At 44.5% G+C, this 21,709-nt stretch overlaps 1 protein-coding gene across 1 annotated transcript in view; it reads left to right on the top strand.

The window, feature by feature from the left end:
• The window catches only part of adgrb1a (adhesion G protein-coupled receptor B1a), a gene marked incomplete at its 5' end in the record, with an annotated part of 84,569 nt that overhangs the window by 45,466 nt on the left and 17,394 nt on the right, over window positions 1-21,709 (top strand). The window contains 6 exons of the mRNA XM_080768229.1: window positions 2,886-2,961; window positions 4,408-4,510; window positions 5,560-5,603; window positions 15,333-15,459; window positions 19,635-19,738; window positions 20,096-20,198. Coding sequence (XP_080624355.1) covers window positions 2,886-2,961; window positions 4,408-4,510; window positions 5,560-5,603; window positions 15,333-15,459; window positions 19,635-19,738; window positions 20,096-20,198 — 557 coding nt within the window. The remainder of the gene's footprint in view (window positions 1-2,885; window positions 2,962-4,407; window positions 4,511-5,559; window positions 5,604-15,332; window positions 15,460-19,634; window positions 19,739-20,095; window positions 20,199-21,709) is intronic.

Here is a 21,709-nt window from a genome sequence, read left to right as displayed (position 1 = left end):
GCACAATTACAAATGATATGCATGTAGGCCTATTGTAGCCACGGACAAACACTGGGAGATGGGGGGGGAAAGAGCACATAGCAAAAGATACGTGAACCCAATTCACTGTGCAGGCAGATTTTCTGAGTGAAATTTTAATTGAACTTAAATCTTCCTTCAAGATGGAGTGCCGTGATTTTTTTTCACACTATAAAACATGATCACACGTATTATTAAGTATTATATTAGAGGGAAGAATGTTTCTCTCTAGCTTTGCCTTTCACAAATCTGGCTGAGCATATCGTCGTTGTCGGTTGGAAACCTTGTATCTACATGTTTCATTTCATTCTTCTAATGTTTTTGTGTAAATGAATGCCCTACTTTGTTGTCCAACGTGCAAAAGTAACAAAATATTGCAGAAGCTCACAACGCAATGTACCACAACCTGCTTGTAGGTATATTAACAGTAACTTGGGAACAAATAACTACATGCGGTTCATTGTAATACATGTCATTTCTTTACCCATTTCCTAAAACGTTATGGCTTTTCGACAGCAATGATATTCAGCCAAAGTCAGCCAAAGGAGCAGGACATATACTTCCCTCCAAATCATGCGTGTCTCGGTCCATTCCCCACCGATGCCCATGGGAGCTCAGCTGCAACCTGGAAGCAATATAGCCTGCGTGTATATGTGTATGGCACTGAGCGCTCCCAGGCTGCCACAGAGCATGGCGATCTGGATGGCTTCAGATGGTGTGGCAGATGGGGTCCGGGCTGTGAGCCTCTCACACTGCAGCAGGAGAAAGCAGAGGCGTAATTTCAGAAAATAAATAGGGGTTGGCAAAAAAAATAAGTTACCACTTAAACCCCACTTAAAGTAAAGTTGGAGGGGCATAAGGCCTGTGTGTGTGTGTGTGTGTGTGTGTGGTTGCGTGGCTGCGTGCGTGCATGCGTGCGTGCGTGCGTCCATGTGCATATAATGCAAAGTGCATGAGCATGAGCAACGCATGTGCTTACACTGCAAGTTTCTAATGCTTTTAACTTTTAATGTCTTTGTGTGGGAGACACGCACACACAGAGACACGCACACACGGCCGCAGCACAATACGAGCAGTATGAGGGCTTACTTGTGCATGTATGTTCATGGTGTGCATTCGTGTGTTAGCATGTGTGTGTGTGTGTGTGTGTGTGTGTGTGTGTGTGTGTGTGTGTGTCTGATTGATTGAAATATTTATATTTAACAGTTTGCAGAATTACAGTACATTTCAAGCACAAACTCAATACAAAGACTGTTAACTGTGAGTGGACGACCCAATTAAGCCTTACACTTGTTTACAACAGGGTCCACATTGTTCAATTCATCAAAACATTTAGAGACAAACAAATAGACACTTCTATGTAGTTAAAGAACAGAACAGGAATTCATCATATAGGAAGCAAAAAGGGAAAAAATACAGTGAGGGGAAAAGGGGGGTAAAATAAAAAGAAAGACGGAGTGTAGGGCGCCTGCACACAACACCATGCGTTGATGCCATGTGTGCACATGTGCAGGCACCCATCACCACGTCCATACAAAAACATAGTACAACAGATAAAAGAAGGACAAAGTGCAGGCGCCTGCACACAACACCATGCGTTGATGCCATGTGTGCATATGTGCAGGCACCCAACACCACGTCCATACAAAAACATAGTACAATACAGATACAAATTCAGCTGTGTGTGTGTGTGTGTGTGTGTGTGTGTGAGTTTGAGTGTTCAGTGCACGAGATACAAGCTTGTGTTGCTTTGAACTTTTAATGTGTTTACATATGAGTTGTTCACAGCATGCGTGCTTTGAATGCGAGCTCACGTGTCGCGTATACATTTATTCATGTTTTTTACAAGCATGCAGTCGATTATCATGCATGTTTGCATAAGTTATTTTGTTTGTGTGCATCATAGTATACCGTAAGTGTGTCGATACAGCAGCCTACATGTACGTGTGCTTGTATACTCCTGAGTCATGTGGATGTCTATGTGTATGTGTGTGAAGAGACAGAGTTTATATTTGTCTAGTCATGTGGGCCAGCTCCAGGGCCTGTGTAAAATAACTCTTGGGAGGTGCCCTGGTGGCTCACCTGGTAGAGCACATACTGTAACCATCAGGGTTCAGTCCCTGGTGGCTCACCTGGTAGAGCACATAACCATCAGGGTTCAGTCCTTGGGAGGTGCACATAACCATCAGGGTTCAGTCCTTGGGAGGTGCACATAAACATCAGGGTTCAGTCCTTGGGAGGTGCACATAAACATCAGGGTTCAGTCCTTGCCGCAGCCGACCCTGCAGGCTTGAATGTGACCTGAGGCCCTTTGCTTCATGTCCCCCCGTCTCTCTCCTATTCACTCCACTGTCACTGGCATCAAAATGGCCAAAAGAGAAACTTATAACTTACTTGAACCCCAGCATCCAAAATCTCTGGGGTATTAGCCAAAACAGAATTTTGTAAGGGCGTTGTAAGCTTGTAGATCGGCAATGTTTTGGCCAAGAGATTTGGTATCTAGATGGGGAAGAAATGGTCCATGTACACCCGTTCACCCGTTACTAAAAAAAAAGAGCTGTTGGGGTGTGTTGCTTTCTTTCATTGTAGGCAATTTAGCTCTGGAAATTTGGGAGGTCTTGGCATGGACAAGTTTGGGAACCGCTGGTCTGGGCATCCCCTGCATCAGAATGTGTAGTACAACCCCCCGCCCGCTGTGCAGTATCTCTCTCAGTCAGCGCAGCCATCCTTGATCTCACTCCTTTGCTCTGTCTCCTTTGCTCTGTCTCCTTTGCTCTGTCTCCTTTGTGTGTGTGTGTGTGTGTGTGTGTGTGTGTGTGTGTGTGTGTGTGTGTGTGTGTGTGTGTGTGTGTGTGTGTGTGTCACAGATTCAGATGACACCTCCACATTTGTGACTGGCATCGTCCTCTACAGGAACCTGGGCAGCATCCTGTCTCTACAGAGGTACGGCTCTCCTCCTCGCATGCAATGCTGCAAGACTCCAGACTTTTCTTTGTCTGTCAACTGAAACATTCATGGCAAACACTGAAACAGGGATTTGACACAGAAGTGACAGCGCCCCGGCGGCACGGCGGGTTCCGTGTGCAGCATGCATGCCTTTGATCTCCACGAGGGAAAGAGGGATTTCATGTGTGTGTGTGTGTGGGGGGGGGGGGAATTCAGGCGTTTTCAGAAAGATTAACATACATTTTGTTATGCAGCTGTGTTTGTTTTTGACAGTATGTGTGGCACTGTGGGATTGTTAGTGCGTGGGTTCCACCATGCGTGCTGTGCATTTGCTCATGGGTGCGTGGGTGCATGTGCGATTGGAGCATACTATGGGCATACTGTACGTGTGTGCTTCTGTATGCAGTGATCTATTTGGCTTTTGTGTCGTGTCGCTTTGATTCCTGCAGTGAAGATCTCCATTATGCTAATGCTGCTACACTGCATAATGATATGGGAACATGTGTAAGCAAGCACGAAGAGCAAAGTAGAAATCCTGCTCCACTCCTATTATATCTTTTGTCTCTCTCCACATGGCTCAGCTGCTCTTAATATTCCCGTTTGTTAACCACCCAGACACCCACTATACACTCCCCCACCTCCCTCCATCCTCGGCATCTGATTTCATCTTCGCGGAAATGGGATGAGTTTGAGGCAGGAGACTGGGTGACATCAGTGCTTAAGTTGACTGATTGCCTTTTGAGTTTGGCGAGGGAGATGTTGCATACAGGATGCCGTGTGTATCTGAGGAGCAGGGAGCAACTACTGTCTGCGGGCTATGAAACATGTCTCTGGCCGACTGTAAGTTTTGAAGGTATTGTCAGTGAATCCAGCTGCAATTTATTTTTGGCCTGATGTGGCCTCATTCGGTATATGATTGATAGCACGTCTATGAAAGCCAGATATTGCAATGCATACTAAACGGGGAAGGGAGATTGTGGACACATCAAAATATTATTGAGAAATAAAAGTCAAGATGGATGGAAAATAATGTGTACTGCCTCAGATGTAACACCATGCCCGGGGGGAGTTGGGATGTTTGTTGTAAGTTGGCGCTTTCGAGTTTCAGAGTTTTTGGCTTCTATAAATAGATTGGGGAGTCAGTTAGAAAGAAAATCGTTTGGTCTTTCCGGGAGCAATGAAGTGTTATTTTCATCTCAATTCACATTCCTTTGTCTCTGGACATGTCTATGGTTTTTGACGTCACTGTTTGCAGTCAAACTATTTACCAGCAAATTACTCACACAGCTCAAGCTTCAAATGGATTATGATTGGGTGAGATGATCAAATCCTCAGATGCCACGAGCCTCTCCTTGAAAGGGAATTGGCTCGGCAGTCTTGTGTTTTCAATTAAAGGTGCTTGGAAGTTGGTATGAAATTGAGCATATGTCGCTGTCTCCACAGGAACAGCACGGTGCTTAACTCCAAGGTTGTGTCTGTAACCATCAAGCCCACCCCAGCCTTCCTCTCTGCTCCCGTAGAAGTCGAGTTCTCTCACCTGTACAACGTAAGTGCTCCTTCACCCCTCAAATCACACGAGGCCTGTCAGAATTCGCAATTATTTGAGATTTGTTGAAAAATGTCCATACACTTTAAACATTTTTCCAAAAATAGCAGAAAAATAGCAGAAACATCTACAAGCTTTAGTTACAACACATGTTGTAAGCTTGTAGATCAACTATTTCCACTATTTTGTTAGTTATTATTTGTATATCTGTATATCTGTGTAATTTGTGATTACGAAGCCTAAAAGTCAAACGGAAATACAAATTGTAACGTTACAATGTTCAATGCAAAAACACACAATTCAATTGTTGATCCCAATTATTTGTGTGACAATTAATTGTCAATCGGCTCTACGTATCACGCAAAAGCAGGGGAAATGTATTTAAAAATACATTTTAAACAAATGCACCTTTGGGTGCAATGCAAACCCTGCCCGCACCAACACCAGTCAGTGGCCTGGTTAGAGTGTCTGCCCTGGGAGGTTGGGGTTCGATATCCGGCCGGGTCATACCAAAGACTGTAAAAATGGGACCCAATGTCTCCCTGCTGGGCACCAACGGGTTGGATTGGGGGGTCAAATCAACTAATCAAATAATTCCCGAGCGCGGCACTGCTGCAGCTCACCCCTCCAAGAGATGGGTCAAATGCGGAGAACTAATTTCACTGCGGTAACGTGTGACAAATCGTACGACTTTGACTTATCTCTTGTTCTAGGATGTCTTGTGACTGCAACCTTTGACCGTTGACACAAAAAGTACTCATCTCTTTGGAGGAGCCTACAACGTGTTTCACAAAAACCTGCCCGTCCGATGTTACAAAGAAACAAACCCGCATAAACAAATAACACATATTGCTGTGGGCTTGAAGAAAAGGGTTATTGTGCCATTAATTTAATAGAAACATTTATTTGTACAGCGATTAAAACAAAATAAAATGAAACTATTATAGTAATTATGAAATGGTAATTACAAGAAGGAAATGCTTTTTTGTTGCTGTTGACAGTCCTATTTCCTATAGATTGATTGCTCTTTTCATTTCCCCCTCTGTCAGGGAACCACCAACCAGACCTGCATATCCTGGGATGAGAGTGACAGGTAAGGGACCTGCTCTTTCAGTCATTCCGCATATGGAACTATTTCTCCATCCGTCCGTCATCCACTCCATCCATGCAACCTGGAAGGACGTGCGTACATCCAAAGCAGCTCATATACCCACACAGTTCGGGAGCCGTCTCCCACTGTGTATTGGCCGGTGGCTTGTCCGTCCGCCATTTTTAATCATGACAAAGTGACTGTGACACTCCCCTGTGAGAGAGTGCTGAGTGTGTCAGACAGCTCCGCCACTCCTGTCTGGGCCGGCACTAACCCTACACCGAGGCACTGCGCCGACACTGACGCGGCGTGTGGAAAATTAAAAGTGTCGCTCACAGCTTTCCACCTCCTCACGCTGGGCCGCGCCGACACACCGGACGGAGGGTGTAGTTTGAGGATCCACCGACGAGAGACGGACGGGGGGAGAGAAGAAAGAGGGCAGAGCTGTGTGAGCAGAGGGAATTGAAGAGATTAGGAGGGGAGGGGATAGAGAGGGATGGAGGGAGGGAGGGAGGGGGGGGGGGGGGGAGGGAGGGAGGGAGGGAGGAGAGAGAGAGAGAGAGAGAGAGAGAGAGAGAGAGAGAGAGAGAGAGAGAGAGAGAGAGAGAGAGAGAGAGAGAGAGAGAGAGAGGAAGGAAGGGAAGGGTGGGATGCTGGGTTAGAATGAGTGGCAAAGAGAACCAAGAGAGAGTCAGAGAGAGGGGGGGGGGTCAGAACTGTAGACCTAGTTCAGCCACTGCTCATTTGATCCTTGCTCTTAAGTGCCCAATTTGTTTTTAAATCAAAAAGTAGAGTGAGTGTGCATGTGTATTTGAGTGTGAAAGAGAGAGAGAGAGAGGGGGGGGGGGTTGGGGAGGACATTTTGCGCCCACAGCCTTATTGCAATGCAGGATATTTGCATTTAGATGAGTATGTACACTTGTGTTACAGAGATGAGGAGCAGAACATTCCTTGCCTCGGTCTGAGGATTAAAAAAAAGTTTGGTTTGGTAAATACAGAACTGGAGAAAGAATGAGAGAGAGAGAGAGAGAGAGAGAGAGAGAGAGAGAGAGAGAGAGAGAGAGAGAATGGGAAGAGGAGCATTGCGCAGTTATGCTATTAGGATACACCTAATAGCATACACCTAATAGCATACACCTAATAGCATAACAACAGACAGACAGACAGACAGACGGGACAGATACTGTAGACTGTAGAGGGAGAAAGTCGGCATACTGTATATGAGAGAGACAGAAAAGTAGTAAGCACAATTTTTTTTATATTCCCCTGGCAACGTGTGAGTGGGAGACACCACAGCTGTTCTAAGCTAAATTAAAATCCATCTTGGACAAGCGGCTATGATTAATGAGTTAATATTTGGGTGAGAAATTGGAGTCTGAGGAGGCGTCCTTGTCACTGAGATAAGAGCTGTGAGGCGGGCATCCGGGATAGTGCCCGGGCCTTCACTGGCTTCAATCTTGCAAAATCAATAACAAGCAATGGGTGTCAGCCTCTCTCTCCCACTCTCTCGTTCTGTCTCTCTCCCCCAATTCTTCCCCTCTCTTTCTCTCTTTTGCTCTCTCTCTCTCAACCTCCCTCCCTTCCTCTCTCTCTCTCTCTCTCTCTCTCTCTCGCTCGCTCAATTTCTCCAAAAATTACACAGCCATTATTTGTGCTCTGTTAATCTCGTAACTGTGATGTAAAATCATTATCAGTCCACAGTGGTCCTGTACAAGTATAGAAAGTCTCAATCTGAATCCACATCCTGCGGCTTCCCTGCATATACATGCTTCTCCAGTTTGGCCTTTTTTCTTTGACTGACAGTTAATTTCGTCTCTCATTCATAATCATTTGACGTTTTCTTTTTACCATGAGGCCAACAGAGAGTTGAAAATGTATTTTGTCAGGAGCTTCATGGGTGGAGCAGTGGTAAATGTCCCTGCATGCCCACCAACCACGGAGGTTGTGCAGCAGAGCAGTGACAACACAGACATGTGCGTGAGAAGGAATCAATTGGCATGATGACATAACATCGGTTAAAAATACATTTAGAAAAAAAAAGAGTCTGTAAGTGTTTCTGTACTGTAGAAAATAGTTTTGGTTTTGGAGGATATGAAGAGAAGAAGAGGAGAATATGTTTTATTTCATTTTCTTGCATTTCAATGTTACGTTTCTATGATCTTATATTTAAAGATTATTCAAATAGCCTACCCTCAAACATAGGCAGATGGAGCTGATTCATAACGTGATGGAAAGTAACTAAAAGTACAATTACGTTCTGTACTAGGTATTTCTACTTTACTTGAGTATTTACAATTTCCAATACTTTTACGTCTACACTACATCTCGGATCCAAATATTGTACTTTTACTACTACTACATTTATTTGAAAACTTTAGTTACTAGTTACTTTGTAGATTTTGATTACCCATTTTGGGCGGGAACCCCTTTTGGTGTTTTAAACATTTTGTTATAATTTAGCTATTGAAAAATAGCAGATCTACAAGCTCATAGCGCGCCACTGAGTGGCACGCTACGAGCTTGTAGGTCTGCTATTTTTGAAAAATCGTGAAAATATTTATTTCAGAAAACTAGAGGATTTAGAAGATTTCTTATTTTGAGGTCAGGCCTAAATGGGTTAACCACTTCAGCCCTATATACTTTTCGACCATTTGAAAATAGATGATTCTATAACCTCACATTGTGACGTATTGTGATGAAAATAGATGATTCTATAACCTCACATTGTGATGAAAATAGATGATTCTATAACCTCACATTGTGACGCATTGTGATGAAAATAGATAATTCTATAACCTCACATTGTGATGAAAATAGATGATTCTATAACCTCACATTGTGATGAAAATAGATGATTCTATAACCTCACATTGTGATGCGTCACATTTACACATTTGAAAACTTGAAATAGGACATTCTACAATTACCACTTTTTTAAGCCAATACTTCAGTCAGGACAACTCAAGAATTGATGGAATATATATTGAATATAAAATTGCAAAGCAATATATTATTATGGTTCGGCGATGAAATGGATCTGCTTTTTAGGTACTGAGATCAAACGCATCAGTCCCAACCACTCCGAATCCCCCGTACCTAAACAGCAGATCCAAAACGACAGGTGGTTGCTGGGGAGGAGGGTGAGCAGCAAAAGTTTAACCCATTTAGGCCTGACGTCAAAATAAAAAAAACGTTCGCTCTGAAAGAATATATATTCAAAGATTTGTGCCGCATTTTCACAATTTTTCTAAAATATTTTTCAATAGCTAAAGTATAACATAATGCTTAGTTAAAACACCAAAAGGGGTTCCCGCCCAAAATGGGTTGGCAGCAGTGCAGCAGTATCAGTGTACAGCAGCAAGTAAGCAAGCAGATTGAGCAGTGCAAACTTCCAGTTTAAATAGCCAGTATGAAAACGGAATGAGTGTGTGATTGGATGAAGTGAATCATGTGAATGAGATCGTGATGCTGAGGCGGCCCAATTATTGGCCGGCAGCAACTGCACTGAGTTTCCTGACTGAACTTGCTCTGCGCATGTCTGTGACAGGTGTGATGCTCATTTTTGTACTTTTACTCAAGTACATTTCGAATTCTGGACTTTTATTTGTAACAGAGTATTTCTATATTGCTGCTGGCAGCTATTGCTGGCAGGTTCAGTGTGCTAACTTTGCCAGAAAAGATAGATTGTAGCTTAGAATCCCACAATTATAGCCTGGATTCCAGCCTGATTCGCTATGCTCCGTGAATTTGTTTTGTCACTTCGCTACTCAGTCTGGCCAGCCTCCTGTTTGACTCGTAAACATAACGTTGTTGCTGATTGGATGTTCCAACAAATCAGAGTAGGGTTAGGGTCTTCACTCTTCAGCCAGTGCCACTCTGTTCATGCTTAATTTTCTCATTGTTTGAGACTCAAGAGTAAAAACCTACGGTAAAACGTAAACACTAGTTTGATTCAATAGTCCAGTAAGTCCACTATGTCAGATTCAGTAGTACAAAACAAGGCCGGCTGTGTGGGGTGAGTTTAGTGAATGACAAGGGAAATAGCAGTAGCTGCGCACTGATATGTCAAACTGTTTTTGTCCCAACCCGCACAACAGACCAATCAGCAGCCTTGTGTCGATTTATTTGTTTTGGCTTGTCCTGCCTACCTTGGAGATCCAGAGTCTTTCCAGACTAGGGTGGCCAGACGTCCGGTTTCACGCCGGACAGTCCGGTTTTAGACCCACCTGTCCTCCTCCCACCTCAACCTCTGGCCGGACACATAATTGTCCGGTTTTTTGTGATATACAGTGCTTGTGCCATAACTGTCATTTACGTCGTCTGCCTGGGTATTAAAATCTCTGCAGCGCTGCTCAGCTCCGAAGCGAGTGGAGACGTTCGGAGTGTTGCCATGTCCGCTTAATTATAAGCGACTTTGGGCTTGTTTTATATAATAGGCTACTAAGCCTAGTCAGGCTTCTTTTGGGCTTGTTTTCATAGACATGGTTGCTTGGTTCTCTTCCAAAACCTGGCAACACTGCCAGTGGGATGGTCGGTTTGAGCTCTCACAATCAATTTAGTATAGTTAATGCAGAGATAAATAAACCAAATATGCCGAAATGAAAAACTACATTTAATGAGCAATATGGAGCTCGACATCATAAAGAAAGGGAGGCTAAAGCACTGTGAACATACATATAGGCTACTGGCTTCATTCTATTTCTATGTCCTATACACCGATGACCATAAGACTGTATAAAAAACCCCACAAGAAAGAGATTAAACATAAAACATACCGGTATCTAAACATGAAATGAAATAAATTGATTATAAAATGAATGGCCTTTGTGGTACCCTATAGCCTAATTTAAAAATGTTAATTTAATTAGCAAATATATGTTCTCTGTGGACATAATGCTGGAGAGGATGGTGGTGAAAATCAGGTGCAATAGTAGTAGTAATAATATTAATATCTGGGGGGGGGGGGTGCGAGCCCCGCAAAAAGTGTCCTCCTTTCTGAGGTCTTGCAGGTGGCCACCCTATTCCAGACTGAGTAGCGAAGTGGCAAAACAAATTGAAGGACTGCATCGAATCGGGGCAGGAGGTTACCACGATTATGTCATTGGTAGGCAGTCTTATCTTATAACGAGTATTATTAATGGGAACCAATTATATGAAGCTAGGGTGGCAAATGCCAGTGGGTCTTGTGCTGTATCCCTGTTACTTCATGCATATAAACCTACTCAGTGCCTGTGTGCTGGCAGACCGGTTTTCATTCATGTGGGCTATCCTTGGCAGACCATCTTCTCCCACGCAGGGCTGTTGGATTGCCAACCAAATGATCCAATTAGACGGTGGGGCAAGTCCGTCTGTGGGCCTCTGTGCATGGCTGGGACAGAGGCCTAATCGTGTCATCCATAGAGAGAGCCTATGCTGCTGAGTTGTAATATATTGGATTTCTGTTAGCAGTGATGTGCTAATGTCAGCACTGAGCCTCATCCTGGGGCTAAAACACGACTCAGTCCCCCAGTCTCTCTCTGTCTCTCTCTCTCTCTCTCTCATTCCTTGTACCTTTTTTTGGCTTTCGGCGCTTATACCATTCACACTCGTTCACGCTTTGCCTCTGTAAACCTGTTGAGAGTTTCTGTGGGGCCTGGATTAGGCGGGGATAGTTCTATCATGGGTAAATGGCACGGGTGGCCCAGCCCAGCGGTTGGCACTGCGGCCGCACTACAAGTACCGACCCCGGTTTTGTGCCGACAGGGGCCTTTCAGTGTGGAGATCAGGGATCAGTGGAGATCTTGCCCTAAATCCCTAAACTTATTTGCCATTTATTACTATTTTAAAACATTTTAAAATAGTTCAACTGGCCAATCTACATCAACACGTTGTGAGTTTGTAGATCAGCTATTTGAACTATTTTTTTAAAGTTTCAAATTAGTAAAACATGCCAAATAAGTTTAGGGATAAAGGGTAAGAGGTGGCAATATATCTTTCAGTATTATAATGACCTTTTTTGTTTTCTGACAGCCAGCAATGAGTAAAACGCTTCCAAAAATGATTTAGTCTCTGTGACACATCTAGGAGCCGCAATCTGCATTCAAAGATTTTCGTAGAATCTTTGTCATTGGTCGATCTGCCTGTCTACTTCCTGATTGGTTCCTGATTGGTTAGTCATTTCTGCAGGGTTGTTTTTCTACCAATGACAAAGCTTGACTAAAAATGTTTTGGGAGCGTTTTACTCATTGCTGGCTGGCTTGACATAGTATTTCTTATAGCTACTTTAACTTTGGGAGTGTAACCAAATGGACCTGCTCGTTCCATTGTGTACCTTTAAAATATCTACAGCCGAGCTAGAAAACACCAAAGACGGCTCGGTTCAATATATTTAACATAATTCCTGCTACTATATAGCCTTGGTCCCAGGCTTACTTATCTGCGAAAAGAAAAGCCTGGTCACAACGTAAGGCAGAGAAGCTATCGGCGGATGTATCCTCCGGAACATCCGTCAGCTGTATTTCCCCCGGATACGATATTTTCCCGACCAATCACAACACTTGTTTCATTCGTGGAGAATGTAAACTGATTTGTAAAGCATCAACGTAATTTCCTTTGGTGATACTTCTGCTAAAATCCCACAACTTCCGATGATAGTCTTTTCAGCGTAGGTCTTTCCCAGGGTGGCTACTATATCATTTATGAGCCTCAAAATTAGTTCCACGCTGATTGGCTGTCAGGACGTGATGTGTGGAGTTGGTTGGAAGTTGGATTTTCCCAGCCCAGTTCGCCTCCTTCGCAGACGTCTCGTCTTTGCATTGACTTTGTATGTAATTGTGCCGCTTGAACTATCCAGGTTTGAATTTAGCTTTATGGAGGGTTTCCTCTGGTTCGGCTCCAGTTTCCTCCCACACCAAAATAAGACAATTCATCTCAAGCTTGATTTCTGCTCGCTTCAGAATGGGCTTCAGATGCAGCAATGCTTTCGGAATAAGTCACTCCCCCCCCCCCCCCACATACACACACAACTTTGGTTAATGGCCATAGCTGCCGAGACTCCTACCAAAACCTCATGTCATGAGGACATATCAATGACTCAGGAGCACTTCAAAAGTAAAGTATGCAATTATGCATGTTTATCTCTAGTATAATTGTGCATACGTATGTTGCAGGGTTTCAGACGCACTGCAGAAGTACAGCATAATGAGGCTTTTAGGGTCACACCAGGGCCTTTGACCAAAGCACCGGTCCCTGGGCGCAGAGCTGCTTAATGCTTATATGGATCAAATTGGTCACATTTCCCAGTGGGGGTCAGTAAAGTTTATCTTTGTGATAGTTATTGATTTAACCCTGTCCTTTAACAGTCAGTGGAGAAGTGGAGTGGGGGTGATGAACTTGGCCATGGAGCCAGGTAAAGATATTCTTGTTAATGTATGGATTTTGCTGCTCTTCTTGGAACACTGAGCCACCTGCAGAAATGTTTCTCTCATTGGTTCCTGTGTGAACTTTAGAAGTCGGTGAACAGGTAATTGTTTAGCAAAAAAGTGGTGTGATTAACAGTCCAGAGCTATAAGACCTGTTAAAGTGCTACCCAACTTGATCTGGAGCTAATTTTCTCCTCTTGCTTTCTGCATTAACTTGTCTGATTGTTCAATATGCATGTTAATATATATTTGTCTTGGGGCATAGCATCAGAGTAAACATAATTATAAAGATTTAGACCTGGCAATGAGGTAAATAGCATTACATCTATCAACACTTACTATTTATTTGGTTCCATTCGTACACTCAGAGTTGAATTAAGTTCAAAGAGAGAAACAGTGTGATCGTGTTGTTACTTCTTGAACTGCATGCTTGTCTGTGGACTACATGGAATTAGCTGTTGCTTAGAGAATTCATTATCTGCCTAAATTGAATGAGATCGACTGTGATGCATATAACAAACATGATGTGCCAGCAGTCAGGGTCACAAGCATCTGAAATGAAACAGTTATGCCTGATTTATCCTATTTAGACCTGAGGCCAATTTAAAAAAACGCTTTAATGTTTGTGTTAGGGATGAGATGACGTAAATTCTCCCCTTCATTGTCAATGGCGTTTTTAAAACAAACATTGAACTAAAAACAAACATTAAAACTGTATATAGGAGGGCCCCTCAAAAATCACACTGATGTGAAGTGAGGGGCGCTCTTGCAACAGTGCAGCTAGTTTATGGACTTTCAATTTTGTGTTTAGAGCACTTTTAACAAAAATCGAATGGCAGACAAGTCTATGGACTTTTAATGTTTGTTTAGGATGAGTTGGTCGGTGCTATAGCTTGCCACAATTGGTGTGTGAATGTGTGACACACGAGTGTGATTTTTTTTAACAGACACAATGTTTTGAATGATTTATATTTTGGTTTTACATCAATCTTCTCTTCTGGGGGTCCCTGTAACAAAACATTTTCAGATGGGGGTCCACGGCCAAATATATGGGGGTCCTTAAAAATATAATAGTATAAATGAGGCTTTAGCATGAGACCATGAATATTATGAAGGGCCTCAGGAATCAGGCTAACTGTAGCCCTACTGTAAGTCGTTTTTATGTAGCAAGAAGTTTGTGAGTAAAAAAGTTCAGAATTAAGTGTCAGTGAGAATAATGGTGATAATGACAGTGGATTGTTTTGGAAATGACAATGACGGTGATGTCTGAATTAAATAAATGAGAGACCTTACAATGCAGAGTGCCACAGTAAATCTCCACAATACAGGGAGTGTCTGTGATGTCAACCCCGAAAGGAAAGTGGTTTGACACACAACACACACACACACACACACACACACACACACACACACACACACACACACACAGTACAGTAGCCTATATGCATGTCTGAAGGCATGACTGAATTAAACGTTGGCACATTGTTTTGCCTTTTATTTAGTTTGTACAAGGATTAAATCGAATCAATAGATTTCTCATTGTCTTTCAAAAACATGCAGGCTGCTGATTGACGTTTCAAGTGCTTGCTATTGTCAGTGGATGACAAATTAATCTGGATTCCCGAGGAACAAGACAACCCAAAACAAAGCAATGCTCAATCACAGCTTTCTGTAGAGAATGGATTTTTCCTTTTTTTGCCTGGCGTTATCTATTAATATAATCTAGTTAATTAGTTATTAAATTCATAAATTAACTGCATTTTGTTAGTTTTTTCTTTGCTTTAGCAAAGTCATAAGGTCAGTCAGTCCACCATCCAGTGCAAAGATATTATTGGTACTTAAATTCAGTTCATTGCAGCTGCTGGCCCGCTATAGACTATATGCTTATGTTTAACAAAATAATACTTTTATTATTAATAACAGCTGCAATAAATTAACTTCATGAAAAATATGTAGGTACTGTTATTATTGTTTTTTTGTTGATATTTTAATTGTGTTTAATATAGTTTGGGGGTGTTTCACTTTCATTGGTGCTATATTTCCACCCCATTGCAATAATAACCTGGCCAAGCAGAAACCTGTGTGCCGCACGCCGCCACATCAGCGACCGTTCGTTGCGTTGCGTTCATCACATGAACTGCGTTTTCTGCGCGTTTGCTTTCGCTTAGGAGATGTATCTAAAGTGTGGATTAGGGTTAAATAGCTTGCTGGTGGAGAATATACGTGTAGCGTGTGGGGATAGCATTTGAATCGCTTTTTTGCCGGGGTTGTTCTCATTCATTCACCGCAGCATCGTCTCGATCTCTCTCTCTCTCTCTCTTCTCTTCTGCAGCTCCTCGCTGCTCGGGTCCTGGTCTGCCAGGGGCTGCAGAGCCGTGCTTGTCGACACATTGAGAACCAAATGCGTGTGTGACAGACTGTCCACCTTCGCCATTTTAGCACGGCTAAATCCCGACATGGTAAGTCCCAACAACCTACGCATTTTTTGCTTTTCTATTCATTGCTAAAAAGGCATCCGCAACGGGTGGCATTGTGTGAGTTTGTCAGTTATGTATCTGCCGGTGTTTTGTGGAAAAGGGCGTCATTGTCGTTACATATCAACAGATCCCTTGCGCGCTCCCTCCCTCTCGCTTCCCCCTCACTCTCTCTCTCGCTCTCTCCCCCCTCTCTCTCTCTCTGCTTCACTCGACATGCCAAAAGGCAATGTTCTCTAAATAAAAGGACTTTGACATGATCTGTCCACCTGGACCGTGCAAGGAGGAGAATATAGGTTAGCGTTTATTTTATTTATTCAAAAAGGAAAGAAATGCTGTTTGCAAACCTGTGTACATTTCCAACCCCCAATGCACAGGATGTTTACTGGCAAAAAAAATGTATTGATTTGCATACATTACATGGTGAACCGGGATGCTGCTGTTGTTGTGAGGAACATTTGAAGATTTCTTTTTAGATGATGATCTCTAACACTCCGCCATGCCTGCATTCCCCTGTATATAACATTAACAATTGATGTCCACATTTGCATATCTTAACAGTAACACATTTGACAATCATGTGGTTCCTTCACATGTCTCCATGGTTACCGGGCCATATGGAGAGAGAGAGAGTGTGCCGCATGACAATCAAATAAATGTGCAGAGCGTTCTAATACAAAAAATTGAGGGCTGTGAAACACAATTCCATCACAATCTGATACATTGACTGCAGATGGACATATGCTGGATGGCGAGGGGGTGTTGGCTGAAGGAAATGTTTGTAAGGAAATCACTGCAGAATCTCACAGTGAAACATACGTGTGTCCCAGTTTCTTTGGGGAAAAGGGCAGTGTCTTTGTGTGTGGAATTTTCATTCAGCGCGATTAGTTATTATTAGACTGGAAACTGCCTCTGAAGCAGTTTATTCACTAGTTGCCCTGGTAACAGAATGGGCACCAGAGGCTGTCTTAAAGCTATATAACTTGGGAGGATGTGATGCTCTTTGTGGCGGTGCATGGTGGCTAGCTGGCTGCTGCACGTCCTTAAAAGGAGAGAGGCAGACACAGGCAGCACATTAGGGTCAAATGCCTTGAGTTATAAAATAAATAAATCCTCATGGCTGTGTAACAAACATGGAAAACCAGAGGATATAGAATGAAGGGTTGATGGTTAAAGGGACTAAAGATGGGGCTGGATAGCGGTGCTGCCAGGCATTGAAACGTATACCGTAGTAGTGTCATTTTTGCAAGCGTTGTTGTCAGTGCTGCGGCTAGCTATAGCATCAAACACTGATGGTGTGGAACCAGGAGAGAAAGCGAGAGGTGTGATAGGTGTGTAGGCCTTACAGTACGTGGGCAGAGGTGCTGTGCATGGCTGTGTGCTACAGTGGCAGCAGTAGCAAGAAAGCGGTATAGCATTTATGCTTGCTAACTAGCTTCTTCCTCCACCATGTGATGGCTGCTGCCTCTCCTTGGAAGCGAGCCGGCAACCTCCTCCCAGTCACCCTGACTGTACCTGGACAGGTGACAGGCCGTTCAGCCTGGGGGCTTCCCATGCCCTAAGGCCGAAGGGAAGCAAAATTGTGTCAATTTGAGTCAGCCTCTGCCCCAAAAGAGGAAAAGGGTGGGTGTTTAGTCTACTCCTGGCTCCAGCTTCATCCTGTTATCCCTGCCCCCTCTTTATGCTGATGGTTTTGACTGAGACACCCATGGTTACCATGCAAATTATTCCTGCTGCAACACATTGCAGCTCCTAAATGGCCCAGCCCCTCTGTCTGCAACTAGCCTCCTACAGCCCCAGCATGATAACTACCCCAGCCTCTCTCTCTCTCTCTCTCTCCCCTCTCCCCATCTTCCACTTCTGTCTGCCGCCCCCTACGCTCTCCTCATAATTCCACTGCACTTCTTCATCGTTCATCCATACACCGTAGGCCTCTCTCTCTCTCTCTCTCTCTCTCTCTCTCTCTCTCTCCCCCCCCCTCTGTTCAATCCGTCATTCAGTCTCTTCCTGCCATCTCTCCTGTCCATTTTGCTGTACCATGCTCAGCTGCAGGCTTTAGAAGGAAAGGCAGGAAAAAAATACACTGCAGTGAAAGCCAGAGTCCTGAACCTGAACCCAGTGTGCTGCCTTTCCATGGCTTGTTGTGGGGGGTGGGGGGGAGATGAATGCTTGTGATTGTATTTGTTGCTTGCTGCCTGTGTAGTTCTGTGTAGTTGTGTGTTTGGTCTTGAATGTGTGCTATCAGGGGAAAGTGGGTTCTGTAGCACCTGCAGACCTTCCTTTGGCCAATTAGCCCACTTCCTTGGGAGTGAGAAATAGGTCAAAACGGAGGCACGCATGCATGGCCAAAGGGCAGGCAGCGCTCCTTGTGCTGTTTAGAACATCACAAGCATGTCAGCATCCTGGGACGTCCGCGCCACGTTATCGGATTTCTTTGTGTCGCTGAAACTCCCGGAAATCTAGTTGAAACATTTTAGAGATGGACTTTGACCACTGCTTCCTCATAAATAGAGAGAGCGCCTCTCGCCTGCAGTGACGGTGGTTGGATTCATATGTTTTGATCAGAGTGTTTTGGAGGGTTAGTTCTCTCGCAAGACCCGCCGGCCCATCCCCGCCATTGGTCGAGAGGAGGCAGTAAAAGTTTGCCGGTCTCAGCGGACTCTTTTCCGTTCCACTGCACTCGTAACCCCCCCCCCCTTTCCTTTTAGAGGAGGAACTCACTGCAGTGCAGATTAATCAGGGGGATTTAATTAACTTGGCCCCGGCACGCACATCAAACCTGGAGACAAGACAGGCTATAAACTCAGCCAATTATCTCCTGCCTGAGGGTGGGGTGGAGAGATACCCTCATGTCCATGTCCCCTGTCCTCACCTTGTCTCACTGCCCTGTCCTCATCACCCGACCTCCCCGCTGGAAGCTCCCACACATAATCACTTCAGCACCTTCGATAAAACAAAATTTACAGCCACGCACGCCATAGTTTAATTTGGGACAATATTGCCCCAATTAGGTTTCCATCAGGTTAATCTTCTCTCCAGCCCCACGTCTAGTCTAGACTAGACAATACTCTGGAGCAGGCTGCCTGCTAATAGCAATCCTCCGATTAACAGCGATGGTTAAACGGAGGTTTAGTGATGCCGTGCGGTGCTGCAGGCTCAAGGAGAGGATGCCACATTTAACTTCCAAGTCCATATCAGTCTCGGACTGAAAAGAAGCAAAGCGGACCAGCTTATGTCAGGGAAACAGCTTTTAACATTACAGTCTGCAACAGGAATGAGCCAAGATGGCCGTACTGTACAGTACAGTAGCTGCCAATGAGCTAGCAAACCGTTATTCAGTCATTGACTGCACGTGTGCACGCACACATGCACGCACACACGCACTTACGGCCGCACGCACGCACACACACACACCTTGCACGCACACACACACAACAAGCACGTACGCACGCACGCAGACACACACTCACACACTCACACAGACAGGCGTACAGCTCAACACACCATGCTGTTGGAGGGTCAGCCTGATACTGCAGCCTTTGCTGCAACTGCCACTGCCATGTTACAGCGTTGCCATGGCAACCAACACAATGGCTGCGCTAGCATGGAGATGGTATTTAGTCATCAACGTTTCAGACTAGAGGAGTAAGGCGTGCTTCAACACAGAACCATATCTCATCTGAATGCTCGTCACTTTAGCTTGGAGCTCACGGTAGTAGATGGCGTATACGCGCGTGCGTGTGTGTATGTGTATGTGTATGTGTATGTGTGTGTACGTGTGTGCACGTGGCACGTGCAAGCATATTGTTGGTTGCAAGCTGTTCTGGAGTGCTGTTTTACCCTGGCTATGAGGCTGAGTGTGTCTGTGCTGAATCACCTTGGAGTCACCTTGCTCTCCAGCTGAGACCCGAACCGCAGCCTGCCAGACTCTCTCTAGCCCCGGCTATCAAACGCCTCGCTGGGTGTGTGCGGGCGTTTGCGTGTGCACGCAGCCACGCACGCATGTGTTTGTGTGCGTGCTTGTGTTTGTGTGCGTGCTTGCAGGCATCTTACTAATGTTTGCCACTCCCCTGGTACATGTACTGTATACGAAAACGCCCGGTCTTGCATTTGATTCTGAGTTCTGTTCTTTTCTCTTTTTGTGGCCATTTGCCTTGCAGAACATGGATAAGACACAGCTGCCGTCCGTGACGCTGATCGTGGGGTGTGGGGTGTCCTCCCTCACGTTGCTGCTGCTCATCATCATCTACGTGTCAGTCTGGAGGTGAGACATGAGACGCTGCAGGACTGAACCACGTCATCAACCCTAGCGTCCTTCCCTATTCTATAGGCATATCATAATTAAATGGAGAAAATTCTTCAAAAATAGCAGTTCCACAAACTTGTGAGTTTGTAGTTCAGCTATTTTCAGCGAGAAAGAAGAAGAGAAGAGAGCCACCTCATAAGTATGGGCTGCTCGAGGACCCTCGTCAGCAGACATATATTGGGTTTAAGTGTTTAATATGGCTTTGATAGCAGAGGCCTGTCCATACAAGATCTGTCCACCGTGAAATGTTCAGTTAATGTTCCGTGATCTTCACTTCACCCCTCTGTGTGTTTCTCTCTTTTCTTCACACCTCAGGTACATTCGCTCCGAGCGCTCGGTCATCCTCATCAACTTCTGCCTCTCCATCATCTCATCCAATGCCCTTATCCTCATTGGCCAGACACAGACCAGGAATAAGGTAAGAGCCAACCGCCTCAAAGCTGCAAGAACTTTACAAATAGTATAGAATATGGCTGGAGTACTAAGTAGGCGCAGATTCACTGTAGACTCACAGGCTTTATCTGAGTGAAGCAGTGCCTTCCTTAAGCCAAGATGTTTGTGTATTTGATATAAGTAGGCTATCGCCCCTCGACTCAATGCCGACAGACCGACATACATGTACATCCTGCCTGCATGTTGCCTCCGACAGCTGTCCGGTGGATGTCTTGAGTCTTTTGCGTCAATGTGTATTCTGAGAGGTTATCTGTCCATCTCCCCATTCACACACACAAACCCGCTTTGCGACATCATGACACACAGGCCCCTTTTCCACCAAAATAACTTTGATTCTAGAACTGTTTCCGTTCTAGATGTTTCCGAACCTTGGTGCTTTCACGGAACCGGTGGCCATGTTTTGGTTCCAGTTCAGAACCAAATTTACGGGTTCTGAACCAATTCATTTTCAGCGGAAATACTCTGAACTGGTTCAATATTAGACAGACAAAAAGAAGGAACCGGTACAACCCCAGTGGAAAAGGAGCCACACACTATAAACAGCACAACAACAAGGTCCCTCAGTCTTAAAACAACACACCAATACCGCTGCTGGGGAAAAAACAGCTCTGCACCCGCAGTCCCCCATTAGGGGAGAAAGAAGAGGCACCCGTTGCTGCTTCATAACGATTTTGGCATGAAATAACTTTTAAATGCCCCATCCATGTGATTTGTATGGGATTGTGATCGCTGAAACTCGAATCGATAACATCAAAAAGAGAATAGCCTAGATCAGAATGAACTCCCCGCAATAATCGAGTAGCCTACTGTACAGCTGTCCTGCAAACATTTTTCCAAACCAGCCGCACTAACCATTCTCTAACATCCTGCTGTGTGGAGGGACTTTTCTCTGCAAACTAACAATACAGAAATCGCCTGAGAATGAGATAACCTTGACTGGTCGCTTGAACTTGATACTTTTCAGAACTAGACACTATTTGAAATACAATGACATTAACAGGTGTTTAAAGCTTTATTAGCCTGTTATTGTTGTCTTGTTGTTTTGTCTTGTTGCCTGTTATGTTGATTGATCTTGCAACATAAGTCGTAATCAAAGTAGGGTGACAAAGGACCGTATCTAAGCTAAAAGTGTAAAAACATAAATAAATATGTAGACTGTCTATTAATATTTCAGGTTAATTATTTCAAGAAGTTATTCAACTCTCCAACTGTCTTTCAATCGCACGTCATTTGTGGCATGTGCGAGGCTTTGCACTGCCAGGCCACCCCCGGGCCTACGATGACATGTCCAGGCCTTCCCCACAAAGGTGTCCTGGCTCCGCCGCTGGCCACCCCCGGGCCTACGATGACATGTCCAGGCCTTCCCCACAAAGGTGTCCTGGCTCCGCCGCTGCTTCAGAGTATCATTTGAAACAACGGATAAAGGAAGCGGCGACGCTTGGCATCACTTCATCAATCAGTGGTGTTACAAAAGTC

Source organism: Protomyctophum bolini (assembly GCF_963924005.1).
Source record: "Protomyctophum bolini genome assembly, chromosome: 7".
NCBI classification, from domain to species: domain Eukaryota; kingdom Metazoa; phylum Chordata; class Actinopteri; order Myctophiformes; family Myctophidae; genus Protomyctophum; species Protomyctophum bolini.
The sequence above is the reverse complement of the archived record's forward strand: the minus strand, read 5'-3'. Positions and strand labels throughout refer to the sequence as shown.